This window comes from Calidris pugnax, unplaced genomic scaffold, assembly GCF_001431845.1.
Source record: "Calidris pugnax isolate Ruff unplaced genomic scaffold, ASM143184v1 scaffold56, whole genome shotgun sequence".
Classification (NCBI taxonomy): domain Eukaryota; kingdom Metazoa; phylum Chordata; class Aves; order Charadriiformes; family Scolopacidae; genus Calidris; species Calidris pugnax.
In genome coordinates, this window is record NW_015090839.1 from 3,069,586 (window position 1) to 3,090,685 (window position 21,100).

The following is a 21,100-nucleotide window of genomic DNA, read 5'->3' on the forward strand; positions in this document are numbered from 1 at the left end:
AGAACAAGAGAAATTAAAGCTGAACGAGTTCTGTATTTGCTGCTAGCAAACATCTTCAGGGATAAAACTGGCCAAACTACACAGGAAGCGGTCAACAGAACTTTTAGCATTAATATCAGCCACAATTAATAGCTTTGATTTAGATACCCAAAATAATCTGGAACTAGCATCATGGCAGAGTAGTTTGAACAAAATATATCAGGAGAAAGCAGGAGAAATCATCATTCCTTTCCAAAACTGACTAGGATAGAGAAAGACCTGAACATTTTTTGTTTGTTTGTTTTTTAAATGAACACTTACGCTTCAGGTTCAATTTGCTTGATTTGTTTCAATCTATCCAGCAATCTATCTTAAAAAAGATCACTCATTAAAGAGTTCATTTAGAATAAGCTTTCAGGGTAGACTTGATAATATTTGAGACCAAGTTATAGAGAAAAATATGTGCCTTCATCACTAATGCCAGAAAGATTCATTGTGAAAATTCTTATCTTAATGCAGGATCAAAATTTCCTTTTTGCTACTTGTGTCCATTTCCCCCCTTCCTTCCACTGAGTACCACAAAGAAGAGCCTGACTTCCATTTTCTATGTAATCCCATTAGGGAGCCAAGAGCAACTAGATCTCATGTTAGATGCTTTTTTTTTTCCTAAAACTGAACAAATTCATAATCTCTGCAAATTCATATCTCTGCACCTCTCCTCACATGTTACACTTTTCACCAGTTGACAGCATTTTTACACACGAGGTATTACAACACCTGAAAAACAGGCATTCTCTTATTCAGTCATATCCAACCCCTTTTGCTTAATTTGAGTGACAGAATTAAAACCCATTAGGCTTAACATCGTTCACTTTTATGAAGTCTCTGGCATTCTTGTGGTTTGTTTTTAAGAAAGCAAGAAAAAGCAATAAAAAAATGCCAGGATTTGATCTCACTTTCATTCCAGCATAAAACACAAACTAAATATTTGGATATATCACAAAAAGCGAGAAAGCAGAATTGGTGACAGTCTAATGGCTCAAGGCCATATTCTAGCTCATTGAAATGAATCTAAATTTTACAGGACAATTCAAAATAAACCCACTTAGAATGCTAATAATGAGTACTAGCCCTGACACTTGTTTCGGAACCACCCTGCAATATAGTCAGTGCTTCAACACGGTTCGGAACGTGGCACAGTCCAGCAGCAGATTAAGACCCTCAGTCATTCACATTAGGTCTGTATTTTGGCCCCTGGCATTCTTCCTGTTCACTTATATCTTCAAGTTCCAGTGAAATGCCAACAACTCCTCAGCTCATTCAAAACCTGCAATCGGCCTATTCTCCTCTTCCATTGTGAATTAACGAATAAGACATTGGAAATAATCTGAGCACCAAGTAACATGACAAGTTTCTACCCATAGTAAACTTCTTGGCTACTTTTTTTTTTTTTTTTTTACAGAAGAAAACAAAGCAAACAACTCCCCCCCAACAAAAGCATCATATAACAAACTCCAAAACTTTCCAGCCCTAGTGTTCTCATTTTCTCAAACAATTCAATTTTCCCTAAAGCCACCTTCATTCAAGTTTCCCTACTTTACTACTTGCTCTCACAAAAAAGTCTATTTTCTTCTTGCAAGTTCATGTTGTGCTAACAACATTAAATTCTTAAATCTTGCTAAAACAAGCATCAGTTATATCAGCTTGAGCATCTGCTCACTTCTCACTTAACTTTCTCAGTGAGGAAAAAAGCCCCACCGTATCACTCCATTTCTTTCTTTGTCTTCTGAGAATAGCAATACTCTCCTCCATAAGTTCAGCTATATTAATCACTGGGCATATGCCACAGTAGATTAATACTGGCACAAAATATTTCCACATTTTTTTAATAAACCCTATTGCAATTGAATCTCAAAAGATTTGTATTTTTTTGGCTTGGTTTGGTGTGTCTCCCACTTACTTGGTTCCCGGTGTATCTGATTCAGTAATTCTACAAAACCTTAAGAACTACCTAAAGCAGGTTAATTTTGATGAGTGCGGAAGGTATACAAATTGCAGAGTATGACACATATTATTTTATAATAATAGCTTTCTTCAAACGTGTATTCAGTTAACAGAAACCCAGGTCTGGCACAGACATGGGCCTGTCTTTACTCACTATGTGCAGCTGTAGAAAGTCACCAAGCCCAGGGGCACTGTCAATCCGAACGAGAATGCCATCCTTCACCGTTGTGCTGAAGCCCACAGCGAGACGGTCTGTTCTTGTGCTTGGTCTGTCATTCGCTGGCCAGGTGTACAGGATGAGACCACCACTCTTCCCAAATATATATGTGGCACCAGCTGCAAAAAACAAAACCAAAGAAAAAAAAAAAGTGTTAGTTACCCATTTCATTTATTTATTTGCCAACTCTGGTAACAATGCTATGACTTCCAAGAGGAATATAAGGAAGCATATGCTTTCATTAGTTAAAGGGGTGAAATTAATACCTCCTGCTGGCCAGGTTACTAATAACACAAGACTGCAAGAAAATTAATGCAAAGAGGTGGTGTTAGAAACCTGTATTTTCAGACTCAGGTAAGATAAGAGTACAACACATGCTAAAATCCTTCAATTTCATGACAAACGACATTCATGATCTCTCTCTGATATTGGAATTGATTCCATATTTGTTATAAGACACATGAAATGGCGCTTTAGACTGCCCTCTCCAACATCCTACATGTATTCTTCTTCTATAAAACTGAAATTTTTCCTTTGTAGAGCAATGACTCTGCAATGCTAGATACTTTTTCTGACGGAAGGAGATATGAAGGTGAAATAACTTTTTATCACACAAAACATATCTGTTCCTTCACCATTAGCCTTGCACCATTAGACTCAGTAACAAACAGTGTAATTCTCTCCTGGAAAGTTCATCCTTCAGATGAGCATGGACTCGAGACTCACAAACACATCAGGAGAGTAATCTAAATGCGCATGCATGTAATTCAGAACATCCTCATCTTCCTACACACACCACAGCAGGGGAACTACAAACAAACAAGCAGGTTTCCTCTTTAGGTATGTATGATTCAAGAAATTTCTTTTGTGTACGACCTGATGAAGTACATTTTATTAGTTCCTCAATAAAGACAAGCAGCATTTAAGAAGAAGGTAAGTGAAGAGCTTATCACAAATGAATGATTTCATTAGTGCTAATATGCCAGACAATGCCAGATAGGACACTGCTGTTGAGGAAAAAAAAACAAGTCACACCTGTTTCAGAAGTATGAGATTCAATGGGAATATTTTGCAGGTCTACTTGAGGCTGGGCTTGTCTTCAGCTGAAGACTATTTACACATAGGGGGAGACTACCCCTTTCTCAACACTTCGTAAGAATTTTGTGTATATATTCCACATATTTGCAGCATCGTTCGTCTTTACAGTAAGCCTGAGAATTTGTTCCTTGACCTTATTTTTAAGGACAACACCAAACCTCTCCAAAGCTGAACACTGTCCTCCCACATTCACGAGGGCCATCTGAGCTGAGCAAGACAGGCACACAAGTGAGGAATTATTGTTGCAGATGAAGAAGCTGAGAAGCAGAAGCATTTGGAGTTCACATTCTCACTTGTGCTCAACACTCCGAGTTAGAAGCAGGATTTTATAACTCAGTAGTCATAAAATCAGCCCCTAAGCTTCTTGGAAAATATGGTTAAAATTGCTGTCCTAGACCCAAACCTACAGGCAGGACAGGAACAACACTTCTGAATGCTTCAGCCGCTTACTGCACCTCATTTTCTGAGCAGTATTACAATGGGTCACAAGCTCCAGAATAGTAAGCAAAAATAACCAGCTCCCATACTGCATCAGGCATGAAATATCTGTAGAAAGTACAGACAATGTACTGGGAACATTTTCCAGCCCGAGTGAAACTACAACTAATGATTTTTTTTTTTCCCCCCACTATATCCCAATCAGCAACATGTATCAAGCAATCCCAAACAGAATAAATGCAATTAAATGCAATTAAATACAAAAACAGGTGGGTTCATATATGCATAATGTCTACACTTGCCTGCAAAGCTGCAGCTCCACTAAAGCTCTTTATGACCTCAATTCTAAATAAATACTACATATCGGCAGAAATAATTGATACACTTCACCCTCGCTTAAGAAGCTTCCTCTAGACATTTTAGCACACGTTATCAAAACAGACATTGAAAACTCAGGCACACAGAAGGGAAATGATTTGTGAACAGCTGACTCAATGACAGAGTGAAAATGAATTCACGTTTCTTTCCTTCCAGGTCTGTGCATACCCACCAGAACATGCCCAGTAAATTCAAACAAATGTCTCTGAAATCAGGGTAAGGTAGGAAACCTCACTCATAATTCTGATTTAACAAAAGAGCACATTGGCATACTGGAACTGTGCACGTATTTCAGTTCCAGAAAGATTAATTTTACAGACTGAACTCTACCTCCTCATTCAGTTTGCAACTCAAAACAGAGGGTGCACAACTACTGAAATCTATATAGAAAGGGGTTTTGTGTGTCTCTTTAAACACATCCCCAACAGTACCTGTAAGCTCTTGATTAAAGAGCTAGTTAGAGATGACTGGGTAGTGAATTATCTATGGCTTCCTCTCATCCATATCAACTGCCCACTATATACTACATTAAGAATATCCACCCTACATTTACCAGTTTGTTTTAAGAGTTGTGTGTATTGCATTACAGACCAAAATGAGGCATAGCAACATGTTAAATAAATGAAGATGAGTTCACTCGTTGATGGCTTCATAGATTAAAAAACACTCTCCAAAACTATTCTCACTTGAATTGCAAGTTCTCCTTTTCTTTGTATTGGTTATCAGCAGCAAAGACAAGCTTGGAAGAGAGTTCTTTGCTATTTATAAAGACAGATTATTTCTTTGCCTCTCAGAACTATTTGGCTGCAGGTAGAGCATGTCAGTGCTCTATGAGTGCCAATTAGAACCAATTATGTCTTCATAGGCCTGTCATGGGACTTAACTGCTTAACAGAACTCATTTTCTCCTTACAGAACATAGAGCTTTGCTTCTAGGCCTAACCTGAAGATACTCAGTACTTTGGGTTTGTGCACAAAGATCATTCAGATGCAACAACCAGAGCCCAAACTAACCTGTTAACTGAAGCCTGGTGGCCAGCAGTTGTTTCCTTATTGTCCAGGTCAGAATTATCTGCATAATAATAAGCCACTTGTTTGTTGGGTACCTCAACTTCCCATCCCTTCCCTTCCTCCCCTTCTTGAGGGTATACAGGATACCCATTGCTTTGTTTGGAAAAAGAGGGCGTATTAACATTGCACCGGTACCACTTCTTTCCCCCAAATTATGAAAAAAATAGTCACTCCAGTCTGAAAACACAGGGTGCAGACATCAAGTAGAAGCCAAAGAGGAAGGATAATAAGAGTTACTGCCACACTGCAATCATGTTAAAAAAAACCAACAAAACAAACCAACCAAACAAACCCCAACCAAAACAACACAAGCCACCAAGACCACAAAACCCCAAAACACAACACAAATAAGCTTGACTTAAATGCTTCTATTTGACTGCAGAAACCACAAGTTTATGGAGTTTAAAACTCCAAGAGAATTGATCAAGACAAACAGTGTAATTACAACCCTGGACTTCAAGAAAGGAGATTTCAGCTTCACCAGAACTTGACAAGGCCTGAAAACTCTATCTGGCTGGCCTTGCTTTAAGCTGCTGTGAGCAAGTGGGTAGGACTAGTTTACCTCCAAATGTCCCTTCTGATCTAAAATCAGTAGCTATCCTTTCTTTGTGGTCTTGCAGATAATTGTAGACTAATTGTTGAAGAACTTGAAGGAAAAAAGCTGATAAAACTTAAGTCTGTTCCACCTGAGATCTTCTCATTGCACCTAAGCTTTGTCACAGACTTCTGAATTACATAAGAACACATTTTTTTTCAACACACTTTCTATTCAAGACAGACAATGGATAACACACCATTAATGAGCAGCCACTTGATATGTAGTTCCTCCTCATTGTTCAAGGTTTAGTTATATACATCCTTTAATAAATACAACCCTGACTCTGCCCTGAAAATAGAAAAGTCTGAAGGACTGATTCATTCCATTGTATTACAGTCCTTCGCCACTTCAGCTACATAATGCTAACTTTAGCCTATACTGTGAAGAATAAAAAAAATAGAAAAAAAAAAAATCAAAGACATGAGCACATAAAATTATTTCCCCAGTCAGCTATGAGAAATCCCATTTCTCAAAGTGCCCTGGGCCAGATTTACTGTACCAACATGTAAAAACAAATGGAAACAGAATACATTCAGCAACTGTACTAGGATGCTGCACATGAAATTTGGTCAGCATTGGGAGCTCAGAAAAGTGAAGAAATATACAGTGAGGGAATGATCCCTGCAGATTTAAGCTGCTAGGACACCACCACATGTTTAGCATACACAAAGCTTATAAACTCATATGCATATAGTTTGGCAGAGCGGCAGTTGACTTTTCATAGAAATGACTTAACTTTTAACTGTAGCTTACAACTTTAGTGTTTCTATAGATCTAGAAATCAGAGAGATGAATATGTTACAAGATACACGACAATACTGTTATTTAAAATCTGTATATCTAGTTTAGGCAAATTATGTATCTGCTAGCTATGTTCATGGACAGAGCTGTTTGATTATTTAGTTTCAGTCAAAACAAAACGGTTTGAGGCAAACACTCCTCACAGAAAATTCCTAACAGAGAAGTTATAAGCGATGCTTTAAGCCACAGGAAATAAAGCCTCCTAGTCAGTTGCGCTGAGAAAAATCTAGTTGAATTTGGCACCACCACATATAATTTAAACCAGTTATCACTTTTTCCTCATCATCGCTTAAGACTTCAAAAACCTGTCTTCAGGAAAAGTATCATTCAATCAACATAGTACAACTGCAGCAGCTATATCCCGCCTAAAACTAATCCTGTAAAGCAGTGGAAAACAAGTCTGTCACATCTGCACAAGATATAACTTCTTTTGTGCCCTAGGGATCCTGTGAATCTCCCCATATTAAATATCCTATTGCAGATTCTCTACTTGCATTTACTACGCCATCAACAGCCCGTTTTGCCTCAGCTACAGCACAACACACCCCCCCACTTCACAGCGGCCAGGAAAACGCAACATTTGACATGTATTATAGAAATGGTTACCGTTGGAAGGATTAACTGCAGCAACTGTGCACTGGGGCCTAACCATGAGTTGAACATACCACGAATTACACGGTTCAGATTTTAACACCTAAAAAGTACTTTTAAGATTAAAATTATAAGGAACCTGTATGAGTTGAACATACCATGTAGGAGTTGAGTTGAACATACCATGAATGCCACAGTTCAGATTTTAACACCTAAAAAGTACTTTTAAGATTAAAATTATAAGGAACCCAGGCCAATTTAAAAGCTACAATAATTACCTGAGTTAACACAGCAAAATTTATGACCAGGGTCCCACACCACTTTGCGATAACATTGTCGCAGCAAAACAACCTCAACTAGGGTAATCTCACTTAATTAGTTTTATTGACAATTAACATAAACTTTTAATTACCGATTCAGGCATTGGGAAACAAAGACAACAAACAATTAAACAAACACTTAGGGAAAATACCTTTCCTTCCCCTTCCCCAAGCTCAACTGCAGTTCACCAGCTCTCCTCCTCCTCTCCTCCCCCCTTATCTCCCCTCCCTGCAGGCGGTGCAGGAGGCGGGGGGCAGCACACACAGGCTTCTTTCTGCCATTCCTGGATTCTTACTCTCTGTGCTCCAGCACAGACCCCAGAGGTATCCCGGCTCCTGTGCTGGTCCCTCTCTCCACATGCCCCGGTCCCTCAGGATTGTCCCTGCTCTGGTACAGGTGACCTACAGGCCCAATACCTTCAGGGGCAGCCCTGCCCTGGGCTGCAGTCCCCTCAGAGGCATGCCTCACCCAACACAGTACGTCTCCAGCATGTCCCCACCAATGTCCCCCTCCACGTGCCTCTCCCAGAATCTCCTTCCTTGCCCCCCCGCATGCCTCCTCCCTTCGTGCATCCTCCTATGCATCCCTCCCACACCACCTCCTGCCCTCCGGGGCTGTGGCCCTTTCTTAGACTCCCAGCAGCAGCACCACCATGCTCCTCCAGCAGGTTGAAGTTGTGGCAGGTGGTGGGTTGTTTTCATCCACATGGGAGCTGGCTGCAACCGCACACAGGGCAGCTCATGGTCTTCTCCCATGCTCTGCAGCCCCCTGCCACTCAGGACCCAATGTTAAATAAATACCCTGATTGTGGTGGCAATCTGCCAAAAAGCATGAGGTACATAAACCTAACGATAACAACTTCCTACTGAAATTGACATGCAAGTTAAGGCATACACCTTTCCCTCAATTATTACATCTTTATTCTGTTGCATAGAACTTTTTAAAAAGTATAGATATTGTCTTACTTCTTAACATTTTTGTAAAAGGACTGGAAACAGTTTTACAATCCCAGAAATTGTGTCTTCCATTTGAAAGTCAAAGACTTGTAATTATACGAAGAAAAGAACTTGGTTGCATTTTCTTTACCCATTGCTTGGTTTTTTTGGACTTCCCTTCTTCTCCCCCCTTTTTGTGCCTCCTTTACGGTCCTACTATATATTCTACTTACTCCAGTAATTCTGATGAGTCTCTTGGGGTACTTCATATGCTGGTGTAAAGGTCCTACCATGTTTATTAATAATCACAACCTTCTGATTTCTAACAAGAAGCTATCAGTTCAACTACGGGATAATTTGTGATGGTGGCATTTTGCTCTTCTGTCTTGGCAGGAAACTGAAATCCAGGTTATTTTCACAAAGTTACATTGTCAAAGGATGGAATCAGTAATACACTGTCCGTGACCACAGATAGTTACATAAGCAAAGGAAGACCCAATTCATATCAGGAAAGAAACCTTGGTAGCACCTGTAATTAGCAGCTCTCTAATCAGCAGCCCTTTAAAGGGGCAATTAGAGAATTAAGACCTAGTATTTTATGCGGACATTCAAAAATTCCCACAAAGTTTCAATAAGAAATGGCAGAAGTTTTGACAAATTTACAGAAATATGAAAGAATAAGTAATGGTGACCCTTGTCTCATTGTACCTGGTCCAGGCGGTTCATTTGCTATTTCCCCCACCAGAAAAGGCACTAGTAAAAAAATGCAAGTTGGATAAAATAGTGGCATAAAAGCAAGTGAGAAGAGATCAGGCATACGTCTGCAGAAACTCAGTAAGGAGATGAAAGTTGCTGCAGCAGGAAGCATCATTTAGTCACATAATGAAAACGTAGTTTCCGAAACCATGGTATTTTATATATATATATATTATATTCTACCATAGCAAGCAGCGATGAACAAAGTAACAAAGAAGAGCTGCTAAACCCAATTTCTATTCTAATAGAAAACTCCGATAAAGAAAATTGGACATTTTGTCTGAAATCTGAGCAGATTAATTTGGTCACTGCCCCAAAGATTAAGGTCTCTCCCATACGTTCACAACTTAAGGTAAACTGCGTATGTGACCACTTAGTGTCCAATCAGAGAAACAACACTGGCATAGCTCTTCAGGCCTTAACTCAGTCAGACAGTGCAACATCTTATTTATTTATGCTTGCTACACTCTTGAGGAAAAACGAGCCATGCTTTGAACATCAGCTCTAAGGGGGAGTTAAACAATACACATTGCACAAATCAGAAAAGAGCACCAGGTCTTTCAAATATTGCTCCCCAAAAGTTTATCCCGTGGCAACACAGACGATAAAATATCAGTTAGTACCTGTACACTGTCAAAAGAACATGTATTGGCCAAGTAAAAATGAAGCTTCTGACAGTTGTTTTTCCAATTTAACCCCTTCTGGACACATAAAACAGACTATGCAGGCTGAGCAACCCCAAATTACTTCTAAGTGGATTTCTTAAGAGTTAAAAAACTGAAAGAGTGACAAAAGAATATTTTGAGTACAAAGAAATGCAACAGTGTCTACATGTATTAAGAAAAATAGTGGCAAAAACTGGTAAAGTTTTTACCTAGTTTTGCAATATACTCCCAAATAGCATGGGTGATTTGTCTGACTATTCATTTCTTGAAATCACTTGAAGTGGGTCAACTCTAGGTGTGCTGGAACAACTGCCTTGTCTAGAGATGACCTAACAGGTGTTTCACATTTCCAGCTTCTGTGATTTTTTTTTTTAAAATTACTCCTATGTGTGTTGCCAACTAAATGCACTGCATATACTTCTTTGCCTTGCTATTCCACTAGATGTATGCTAACATTTCCAGCTACCACTACCAAACAAATCAAGAATGGAGGAGAAAAAGATCAAGTGAGAAGTGATCTGCCTGAATTTCAGATTAGTATATGGTTTTCAGATTAAAAGAAAGAAACTGACAGCACTAGTACCAAGCAGCATGCCAGCCCCATTCCTTCTGCCCTTCCATATTTACCAAGGCATCAGTTTTGACAGCAACTATTTTTCCTTCTCCAGTTATAAGCTGTCATCCAGTTACCCTCAGTCTTAAACTTCAACTAGATTGTTATCCTAATCTTTATTTTACTCCTCCTCTTCCTATCTCACTTCATGTCACGCTAAATAAAAAAAGTTCTTAGGCAAAAGAATGAATCAGGACTCAGGAGACAAAAAATAAGCTAGGCATTGATACACACTCCCTGCTTCTAGCATATATGCCAATGTTCTTACAGCATATGGAATGATCTGCAATATCAGGAGATCCCAGGGATGCCTTTGCATTACTGTCACTCAATCACACATATCAAGAAATAGAAGTCTAGTCAAAACTGAGCATTATCAACCAGAACCAGCCTACCTCCTCATTCTCCTAAAGATCTACTCTCTGGCACGTGCATGCCTCTGTGCCCCAGTCGCTGCTTTTCCCAGATTCCGAGTTTAAAAGGTCTAGTATCTATTCATACAAACCCATGCTTGATTAAAAACAAATAAACCACCAAAACAAACAAAAAAACCTCAAAAACAAACGAACAAACAAAACAAACAAAAAAAACCCCAACCACCTAACCAAAACAAACACAAACAAAAAAAAACAAACAAAAAAAAATGGGGGGAGGGAGGTTGAAAAAGATTACAGAGGATCTAATCATCATCATCTGGCTGACTTGATCATTCCATCCCAGGAACCTTCCTAGGAGAAAACAAATGGAGACTTGCTACTTTTCATGACACGACTGCTGAAACATCCTTTTATTTATCAAGAGCTTTAAATTTACTAAAAATGAAGAAAACTTAAAGCCCTGAAAAATGCAAAGCTTCCAGTCTAATCCTCTAAATAAAGCATGCTTCCATGCTTAAAGGGAGTTTTCATGAAGTAGCTCTTTTTCCTTTCAGGATGCTCTTCTCTTGACAAACCCTCTGAGACCCAGATTGAAAGCCATACTCATCTCACGTCTCAAAAAGCAGACATTGTTTGACATGAAACTTAAATTCCTTTCCAGCTTTAAAATACGAAGGAGCTGCTTCTATACAAAAATAAGAGGAGGAATTACAGAATCTGCAAGACTAACACAAAACTGAAGCAGCAATTTGGATCATGCCTGCTTTCTGTGTTTGTCTCTTTTAATGACAGCAAATTAATACGAGTCATTTTCCTCCCAGTATGTGTGCATCAGCCAACAATCGGATCAGACAGTATGCTACTTCTTATTAGTTACACTGCATTAAAAAGATTGGGAGAGGAAAAGGGGGAGAACAAGGGAGTACTCCTACAACTACTAGAAGAACCAGGAGAGCTTACGCTTGAACAAATTTCCCTAGATCTGGGATACTGGGAAAATTGAGGGGTTTCCCAAATCTGAATTTGCCATGGGGCATACTGGAGATGTTTATCATCTCAGAAAGAATTTAGGGATTAACTGCGGACTAAAATGGACCCAAATGACTACAGGCACGCCAACATAAATATAACAAATTGGAACTAGGAAAACATTTCAGTAATATCTTCAGTTACATTTTAACAACATAATCAGTCAGATGAGGATCTGGGTAGTTCACTGTCACGTCTTCAGCACCGATCCTAAGCGGACACCTAGGGAAAACTAAGAGTAAAGCAAGCATATTTCTTTAAGGTACACACCCAGACTACGAGCCTTTTCAGCAATTAACTCAGCCTCATGTGGTTTGTAACCCCAAAGAGATCTTAATTCCAATTATTTATCCAGTCTCTCCTTGAATGCGTTCACAGTAATGACTTGCAAACCTTTAGCAATGACTCACACAAATCTACCACTGATGTAGCAAGCTGAACACCAGCCAGCGGTGGGCTCCAACAGCAAAGGCAGCCTACAGCATCCCGTGCTCTATTCACCAAACCATAGCCTGTTAAGAGATTAAGTGATTATTCCCCACTACTCAATGCACACATCCAGTTTTGTGGACCACAATATAAGACAGATATTGACAAACTGGAGCAAGTTCATTGAAGGGCCATGAAGATGGGTGGCTGAAGTGCCTTCCTTGTGAGACGAGCTGAAAAGATTTGGGCTTGTTCAGCTTGAAGATGACAAACTTCAAGGGGATTTAAGGACAGCCTCACAGCACCTTCAAGGAGGTTGATGAGAAGACAAAGGCAGGCTCTTCACAGTGGTGCGCAGATGGCAAACAGGAAGAAATGGGCATAGTTTGAAGTGAGAGAATCTGACTTGGTAGAAGGAAAAAGCTATCTCTTCACAAGGACAGACAGGCAGTCAAACAGGTTGCCCAAGGAGATTTTGGAGTCTTTGTGTGTGGAGGTTTTCAAGATCTGACTACATAAAACCCCAAGCAATCTGATGTGACCTCACAGCTGACATTGCTCTGAGCAGGGGTTAGGACTAGAGACTTCCCAAGGTCTCCCTCCAGCACGAGTGATTCTCTGATGTGAAGAATCACCTTCTTCAAACTTGCTCTTGCTAAACAGATTACATGTTGCCTAGTTCTTACACTGGAAGACATAATAATCTGTCCCTATATCTATCCTCTCAGTGTCAACCTTGACTTGCAGACTTATCATACCACCACCCACAGCCCTACAGTCATCTCTTTCAGTAAAGAGAGCAGTTGAGTTATCAAATTCAGCCCCCACAGCTTTAGGCAGCCACATGACAGATGTCAATCTAGAAAAGGTCCACAAGGACAATTCCTTGAGGGTTTTTTTGTTGTTTTGGGGTTTTCTGGGGGGTTGTGGTGGTTTTTTTTATTGCTGTTTTGTTTTTGTTTGTTTGTTTTTAAACACACCACAGAAAATGAAAGACATCCTACCAAAAACCCAAACGTACTGCTCATAACAAATATAGAACTTTCATTACAGGAAGACAAAAGGCTTCAAACCACAAAGCACCTGAAGAAGAGATCAAAAGAAACTATAAACACTACAACTGAAATATGACATTTTCTCAGTAGAAGTGCCCAGAAAACCATGCCCAGTTACTGTGACCCTTGCAGGATGTGTTTACTGGGGTCAAAGTTAGCTTCCACCTGAAAACAGGCTTCATTAAGTACAACTGACTAAATTCAGTAAAGGTAGATAGAAGTATTTCTTAGCTGTATTCTGCTGCCAAAAAGGAGCTGGAATCTGGATGCATTTTGTTATTTCTTGGTGTTTCCTGATAAAAGAGCGCACAGAGAGGATATCCTTGGAGAAGCCCAGAAGGCAGCACGCCAGAGGAGTAGAATACAGATACTACCGTTAGCAATGAGAAGCATAGCAGGATTCATAGCTCTTTTGGAGCCTGGAGGAAGAATAGGGATGTTAGTTCATACAGTTTTACAGAATCAGAAAGGTAACAAAATGGCCTAGATACAGCTGAGGATGGATGGAGGCCAAACTGCTGCTACTGATCTCAGCCCATTCAACTCCCCTCCAAAGAATCTCTTTCTAGTCTTGATTCTTAAGCTACAGCTTAAGGTCTTCCTAACCTTTCCCAAGGTCACTTAGTGGTAGTGTAAAAACTAAAATTATCCAGAGCTAGTAATACAGCATACAAATTACTCTGTAAACGATATGCTGCTTTTCTTGCTTTTGCCTCCTCTTCTTGCCACCATGAAAGGCCAGCTACCATGAGAGGTGGACATACATGAGCATTATACAGGCAATCTGTTAAAAGGTACCATGCCAGAGTAAAAGACAAGTGTAATGGTTGTTTAATCATTCTCACCATGAAGTGCCAATTCTTTAGTCTCTTATGACATTCATGAATGATGCAGAGGGCTGGCATGATGAATGCAGAGCAATTCCGACTGACAGATACTTTCAGAGAATTTATATCCTTCCCGCACTGCCAGGACAAAAGGGCTCTTGAGCTGAGTTATCATTTCTTCCACGAGAGGATTTACAGTCTTGCCAGCAACTCCTTTTACCTTACTCTATAAAGCGTTTATTTTGATATACTGATTGTGATCATTCAAGAACAACTGTATCTGAAGAAAGTCAGCAGGGGAGAGAAAAAGCAGAGTGATTCTGAATAACTTGCTCACCTTGACCTGGGACTTCGTTCCCCTCAGCCAGTTTGCTTTGTCTTTGGTATTACTTCTTTCCCGGCGTCCTCTGCTATCCCAGTTACAAATGTAATATCACTCAAGGGAGACATCTAATCTCCCATGCCTGGCTACCCTTCTTTCAAGTCAGAAGATGAAGTTTAGCCACAAAAGCCTAGTCCTTTATTATCATTTCACTAGAAAGCAGCTCAGCACCACAGTTTTTACACCACACCGGAGTGGCCTCCATCTTACAGCTACAGGCAGCAATGATACCTGCCATGAGATTCAGGGGCGAATCTGCATCTGGGCCTCATCCAGAGGAGCAGGGTGATACAGGCACACAACATCCCAGCCTCAGCAGTACTGGGTGACTAAAATATTCCCATGGCCATGATGAACCCATCACCTTCAAACATGATTGCATGAAGCACTTTGGCTCACAAAAAACACAACACTTCTTCCCTCTGGCAGAGGCAACCAAGAACTCTTATGACTTCGCTATTCAGCCACTCTCTAAAAGCTTTTTCGTCACTATTGTTTCCTGAGAAGTTCAGCAGTTACAATCTAGCCTAAAATACACCAACACCTGAGAGATCCTGAGTCTGTGGCCTTCATTTGCACAGAGCAATAGAAGGTGTCGCACAAGTGAGGACAATTAAAGGGCTACGGACTGATCACATTTGATCTAATGATCACAGCAACCTCCCTCCATTTGGAAAGTATTAGGTGACTTCAGGCAGAGAAGCAATGTTTCTATGAATATTACAGATAATATCTATAACATCCTCGCAGAGAAGGCTATTGTCAGTTCTTACACATTTTAAATTAAGCTTTAATGCTATGTTTTTTCATCCGTATATGGTATTTGATCTTAAATGCCCTGGCATTTCCTATTCTTGAAGGGGGCCTATACAAACTAAGAGAAAGAATTTAAATTGCTTGCCTTTGAAATCAATCGGTCCCTATATTAAAAGGTAATGCACCATATCACCACACAGTGCTAACGTAGACCAGTGACAGGTGCTACCCAAATACCTATCTAGACATGGAGAAGACTTCTTAGAGCAGCAAGTGAACCATATGGTATTTAATGGGTATCACTAAGAAGTTTTAGAGAGATAAGTTAAATTAATAAAGCTGAATGAACAGCTGAAAACGGGTAGGGCACATCCTCTTAACCTCATGTCCTACTCCCACTGACAAACTTTGATTGAAATTGGTAAATATTTCCTTCACTCATATTTCAAGTATATATTAATCTCCATCTCTGCAAGCACTAAACGTCAATATTTTCATTTTGGTCTCTACTGCTTTATTGTGAATTGCCAGCCATAGTCCCAATAAAGCATTTAATTACCAAATCATTTATTTGGGAGACAAGACAGGGAGCAGTTCTCTTTTGGGTAAATCTTCCAGGGTGCCAAAGGCATGCAATTCCCCAGAAAGCTCAGTTCTGTGCTTCCTGAAGGGGAAAAGAAATCTCTCTCAAATAAGCTGGAAAAATAAATCCCAGTATATCTTTTTTTTTTTCCTCTCTCCTGTGCTATAAATGCAAACTATTGATTTACTTCTAGCTCTTTCATGCCTTTCACACGCTTCAATAATACAGAGGATTTGTTCTTCATCCTTTCATCTCCAGGCCTAGAATGCCTCTTAAGCCCCACGTTAAGGGTCACTCATTCTTCCTCAAACTGCAGCACTTGCATCCTACAGAGCTCTACAGGTGACAGCTAGAGATGCATGCAGGTAGCACATAATCACTTACCTCCTGACTTCTTTGGAAGGTGAAAAAGACAGACAAACAACATTTTTATAAATCCTTGTTTTTCAAACCTTTGATCATTTATGTTTGGTCTTTTAGAAGTATCCTTCTGAATGTGATATAACAACAGTAAAATATGGATGAAAAGTAATTTCCAATGCCTGCACCTTGCACTAAAGTGAGCTGGAAGCACTGAATAATGCTGATGGCTCAACTATCAGAAACCATAACTTCACACTCTCATAGAAAATAGAGAACATGTAGGCCTCCCCACTACAAATGCCTAGCGACAAAGAACCATCAAATAATTGGAAGGAACTTGTAGAGGTCCTGTAGTTTCCCTCTCCTCCAACTCAAAGCAAGGCCAATGAGAATAGATTCCTTTGGAACTTCTCCAGTTGAGTTTTGAATATCCTAAAGAAAGGACATTTAACAACTGGTCTGCTGGCAACCAGTTCTAGTGTTTTACCACCCTACTATTTAAATTATAATTTTCCATATTTCATCTTGTGCCCATTGCTTCTCATACTATTGTGGTGCATCTCCAAGATGAGTCTTCTCTACAAACTCCTAGTCTGGTAATTAAAGACTGCAATAGTATTTTCTCCCGCTCTCCCCTTGAGGCTGAATAAACCCTGTTCTCCCAGATTCTCCTCATCTGTCGTGTTTTGCAGCACCTTTATCACCTTGGCAGCCTTCTGCTAGACTTGGTCCATTCTGAATACTTTTATCTTACTGTGAAGCCCAAACTTGGCCACAGTACTCCAGATGTTGTCTCACAAGCACTGACTAGAGGGGAGGAATACTCTGGCCTGCTGGCTGCATTCTTGCTTTGAAATAGGCCCTCTCTACCTCAAGGTCACACTGCTGACTCAAATTCAGATAGCTACCCACCTTTTCTACTCAGCTGCTTTCTTCTAGTCAGTTGGACCATAGCCTGTTAGCCTGTTGGAATTCTCCACCCAAGATACAGGACCTGGCATTTGCTTTTGTGATACTTCACAAGATTCATGATGGCCTCATTTCTGCAACCTCTTAAGGTCCCTCTGAATTGCAGCTCATCAACGACAGCCTCCAATTTGGTCGTTTGCCAACTTGCTGAGAGTGCACTCTGTCCCATCACCCAGCTTATCAACATAGACATTAAACAGCACTGGCATCAGCATCGACCCCTGGGGGGCATCACTAGCCATCAGCTGCCTGTTGGACTTTTTGCCACTGAGCACAGCCCTTTGAACCAGCAGTCCAGCCAATTTCCCACCCCTCTTGTCATCCCATATCCCACCAGCTGGGATGCAGGGATACTGCAGGAGACTGTAGCAAAGCCTTTGCAGAAGTCAAGGTGTAAAAACATCTCCTGTACCCCTGTTGTTCACAAAGCCAGTCTCATTGTAGGAAGCAATGATGTTGGCCAGGGATAGTCAGCCCTTGGTAAATCCATGTGGGCTATTCCAAGTGAGCTTTTTGTCCTTTGTGTGCTTGCAAGTAGCTTCTAGGCAAATTTGCTCTGTAATCTTCCCAGGAACTGGTGTTAAACTGACTAGCCTGTAATTCTCTAGTATTGCCATTTTTTTTTTTCCCCAGTCATAATATTCCATTAATAACATTTTCAGTGTTCTGTTGGTTTTTATTTGCTTTTTTTATTCCCCACCTACTTTCTCTCAAAGCACCTCACAACTCTTCACTATACTTATTGAAGATCAAAGTGTGCTACAGTGTGATATAGCTCTTGGATCTTATTACTTTTACTATCCTAGAAAGAATTTCCTCCCTTCACATGTGCTATCCTCGATAGTCCCGTTAAAAATAGATCTACCCTTGTGACAACTCAGGCAATCACTTTCAGTCTCAGGGCCTGCAAGCAAGTGTTACTTCATCTATTTAAGGACCTGAAAACAGAGAGAAGTTCCTGTTCCAAGATCAACCACTTAGTTCATCAAACAGCAGAAGCTGCTCCTGAGCAATACGATTGATTAGCTAACAGCTTCAAACACACCAAGTGCTACCAGTGCTCTGGATACCGTAATGCCCTATTTTCTTCCAAATCCAGAAAACTGTGGGAATGGGCCTAAAATTCCAGTTCATTAACATGATCTTTTCTCCCATCTAGGATAAGTTGAATGGTCTCTCTCATGCAGTACACTTGGAGCTATAGGTTGGCTCTTCTGCTTTATGTGTTTTCCTCCAAATCCAACTCACAAATCTGCTCCTTTGAATAATTACTAAGATTACTACAGAACAAGATTACCACAGAATTGTTTTTGCTTCTCCAGAAGAGAATGCTGGTACCAGATACCCGCAAAGCCTGCAGAAGCTGCTCTTTTTTCCCCCCCGTGAAGTCCTTCCAACATGTCATTCTGACAGCTGTATCCTCCCTTCAGTAGTACTAAATACATTGGAATGCATACTTAGAGCAGAAAGCAAATTCCAGGAAAAGCCAATTTTCTTTCACTGGTCTCAGAAGCACAGGCTGTTCAAAGGGCTCATTTTTCTTTGTTCAGAGCTTCACAGGCTATTCTGAAAGGTGGCTTCCATACAGGGAAAACTTTTAAATACTTAACACACTTGTACATGTATTCATTGCTTTTTATATAGAATCAGTTTCCATGTCACTTTTGTTAATCCTCAAAGTTATTTATATTTAAAAAGGAGCCTCTGGCTTTTATTCTCTCCGTTTGATTCTCCAGTAAATTCATAAAATGCTGAATTGATAAGGTGACAATAGCTGGCACAACAGAACAGTAAGGTCACAAACATAAGGAAAGGGACTGCCATTCTGACCATGCAGCAAGTGAAAATCTAGAGCGATTCATACCAGGTCAGTGACTATGCCCATTGCAGTACTTACAGGCAGCATCTGCTTGCATCTTAATTCATATTCAAATACAATACCTTCTGTAACAAATTATAGTGGGAAAATACTGGGGAAAAACAATCATTGGAAAGTGGAAGTCACTACTAGTGACTTTTTCCACCTGTTGCAGTATATGTAAGAACTTCCTCCATCAATCACATTCTTCCATGACAGCATATTCCATGAGTACCTGGGATGGATCTATCTTTTTCAAGGCAACCCTCCCATAACACTGCCAGAGTAGATTTATACTACACATAGTAGCGTAACGTAATAGACATTTCTGTCCAGTTATTTTGGCATTAGGCATAGTCTATCAGCAATCAATTACTGTCATGGCAGACCAAAAGGAAGTTGAAGAATTGCTAGCATTTACATAGCAGCTGGGCCATCCAGTGGAAAAAGCTAGAAACCAAACAATGCAAAAGATGTACAAGCCTCTCTCCCGAGCTAGGTCAAGTGGCTCTACGCTGTGAGAGAGCTTAAGACTGTGTGCAAGTTAATTTGCACTGCTCTATCTACAGCTAAACTACATCAAGCAGAGGGTATAAATAATGCCTTAAAGAAAAAAGAACAGACATTGTGTTCTAGTTCATGACAAAATAACAGTCTCACTTGTCTCCTTATAGAGGATCAACCAATCCAGACATTGAGCAACTATGATTACACTAAATTTGGGCATGGTAAGAACTACGGTCTATCTACATTTCTGTACTCAGTCAGCAAGGACTCAGAAAATAGCAGCTTTCTGGTGAAAAGAGTTGGTATCTCAAGAATGACATCAGTTAACTATTTTTCACCATATTTGAAGTTACACTACACTTGTTTTCCATACGCAATGTTACAAAAATAAGCTCTTTGATGGGTAGAAAAGTATTGGATTTTTTTTGACATACCTCTTAGAATCAACTTTGTAGAAACAAAGGAGTCGAGATAAACCATACCAAAAAATATCAGCTTAAAAAAAAAAAAAGTTCCCAGAAGCTTACATATCAGGCTTCCACAACAGAGGTAACTACATACACTTGCCCACCTCACAAACACACAAGAGTCCTCCCCGACCATCACACTTTTAACATGTCAGCCTCTTGCTTCACAAGTTTAAAGGAAAGCGTGAATTTCCACTGTCGCTCAGTCCTTACTTTCAGATGTGGAGATTTCCATCACTAAGTACTACGTAAATTAAAATACAGCATTTTAGCATGCTTCCTTACTGTAAACATATCAGCATAATTCTTTTTATTAGGAAAGGATAAAGTAGCAGCTTCCTTCAATAAAACAGCAAAACTTGCTTATACTTCTCCAGCAACACCGGGATCATAAATTTTTGCCCTCATGTTTATTTCTCCTTCCACACTAACCTTTGTGTGCAGAAAGGAAGAATAATCCCAATATTTTCTCCTCCAGATCTTCTCCTGTGACATACATCTTCAACATGACCCATGAGAAGTGAGTTATGAAATGATGAGTAGGGTAAGTAGCATTTAATCAGATAGAGCAGTGCCTGGAAGTTCCTAGCTATATTCCACTTAGGGTTAGTCATTGATTAGACTCTCTAGAGACTACTGCAGCACAATCCAAACAAAGATATTTCTATTTTATAATACAACCTTTTTAACACTCTGAAATAAAATTCATCTTGCTTCCAGACACAACCCTATTACTGCAGCTCCCATTTTTCCTTTGCTTTTCCTTCTGTTCCTTAGTACATTCATTTGCATCCAGTTTGACATTACAGGGTAGTATCTCCAATACAGCAATTATGATTAATCATTTGTTTGTTCAGCACTGACCCAAGGGGATCCTAATTAGCAGGGGTCTTTTGCCTGCCACCACTATACAAACAAATAAGCCAGTCAACACCAGGGTATGTGTCAATAATATTGAAGCACAGACCTCTTAGAAGAATGCATTTTTCCTCCCATTAAGTTGAAGTCAACACATTGACCTATTTAAATTTGAG

General features: G+C 39.9%; 1 protein-coding gene across 20 annotated transcripts in view; it reads right to left on the reverse strand.

The window, feature by feature from the left end:
* NRXN3 (neurexin 3) overlaps positions 1-21,100 on the reverse strand; it is a 925,309-nt gene that overhangs the window by 247,342 nt on the left and 656,867 nt on the right. For all 20 annotated transcript variants that reach the window (XR_001412019.1, XR_001412018.1, XR_001412017.1 and 17 more), the window contains one exon: positions 2,138-2,319. Coding sequence is in view for 16 of the 20 variants with exons in the window: in XM_014941879.1 (XP_014797365.1) it covers positions 2,138-2,319 (182 nt within the window). In the remaining 4 variants the exon portion in view is untranslated. The remainder of the gene's footprint in view (positions 1-2,137; positions 2,320-21,100) is intronic.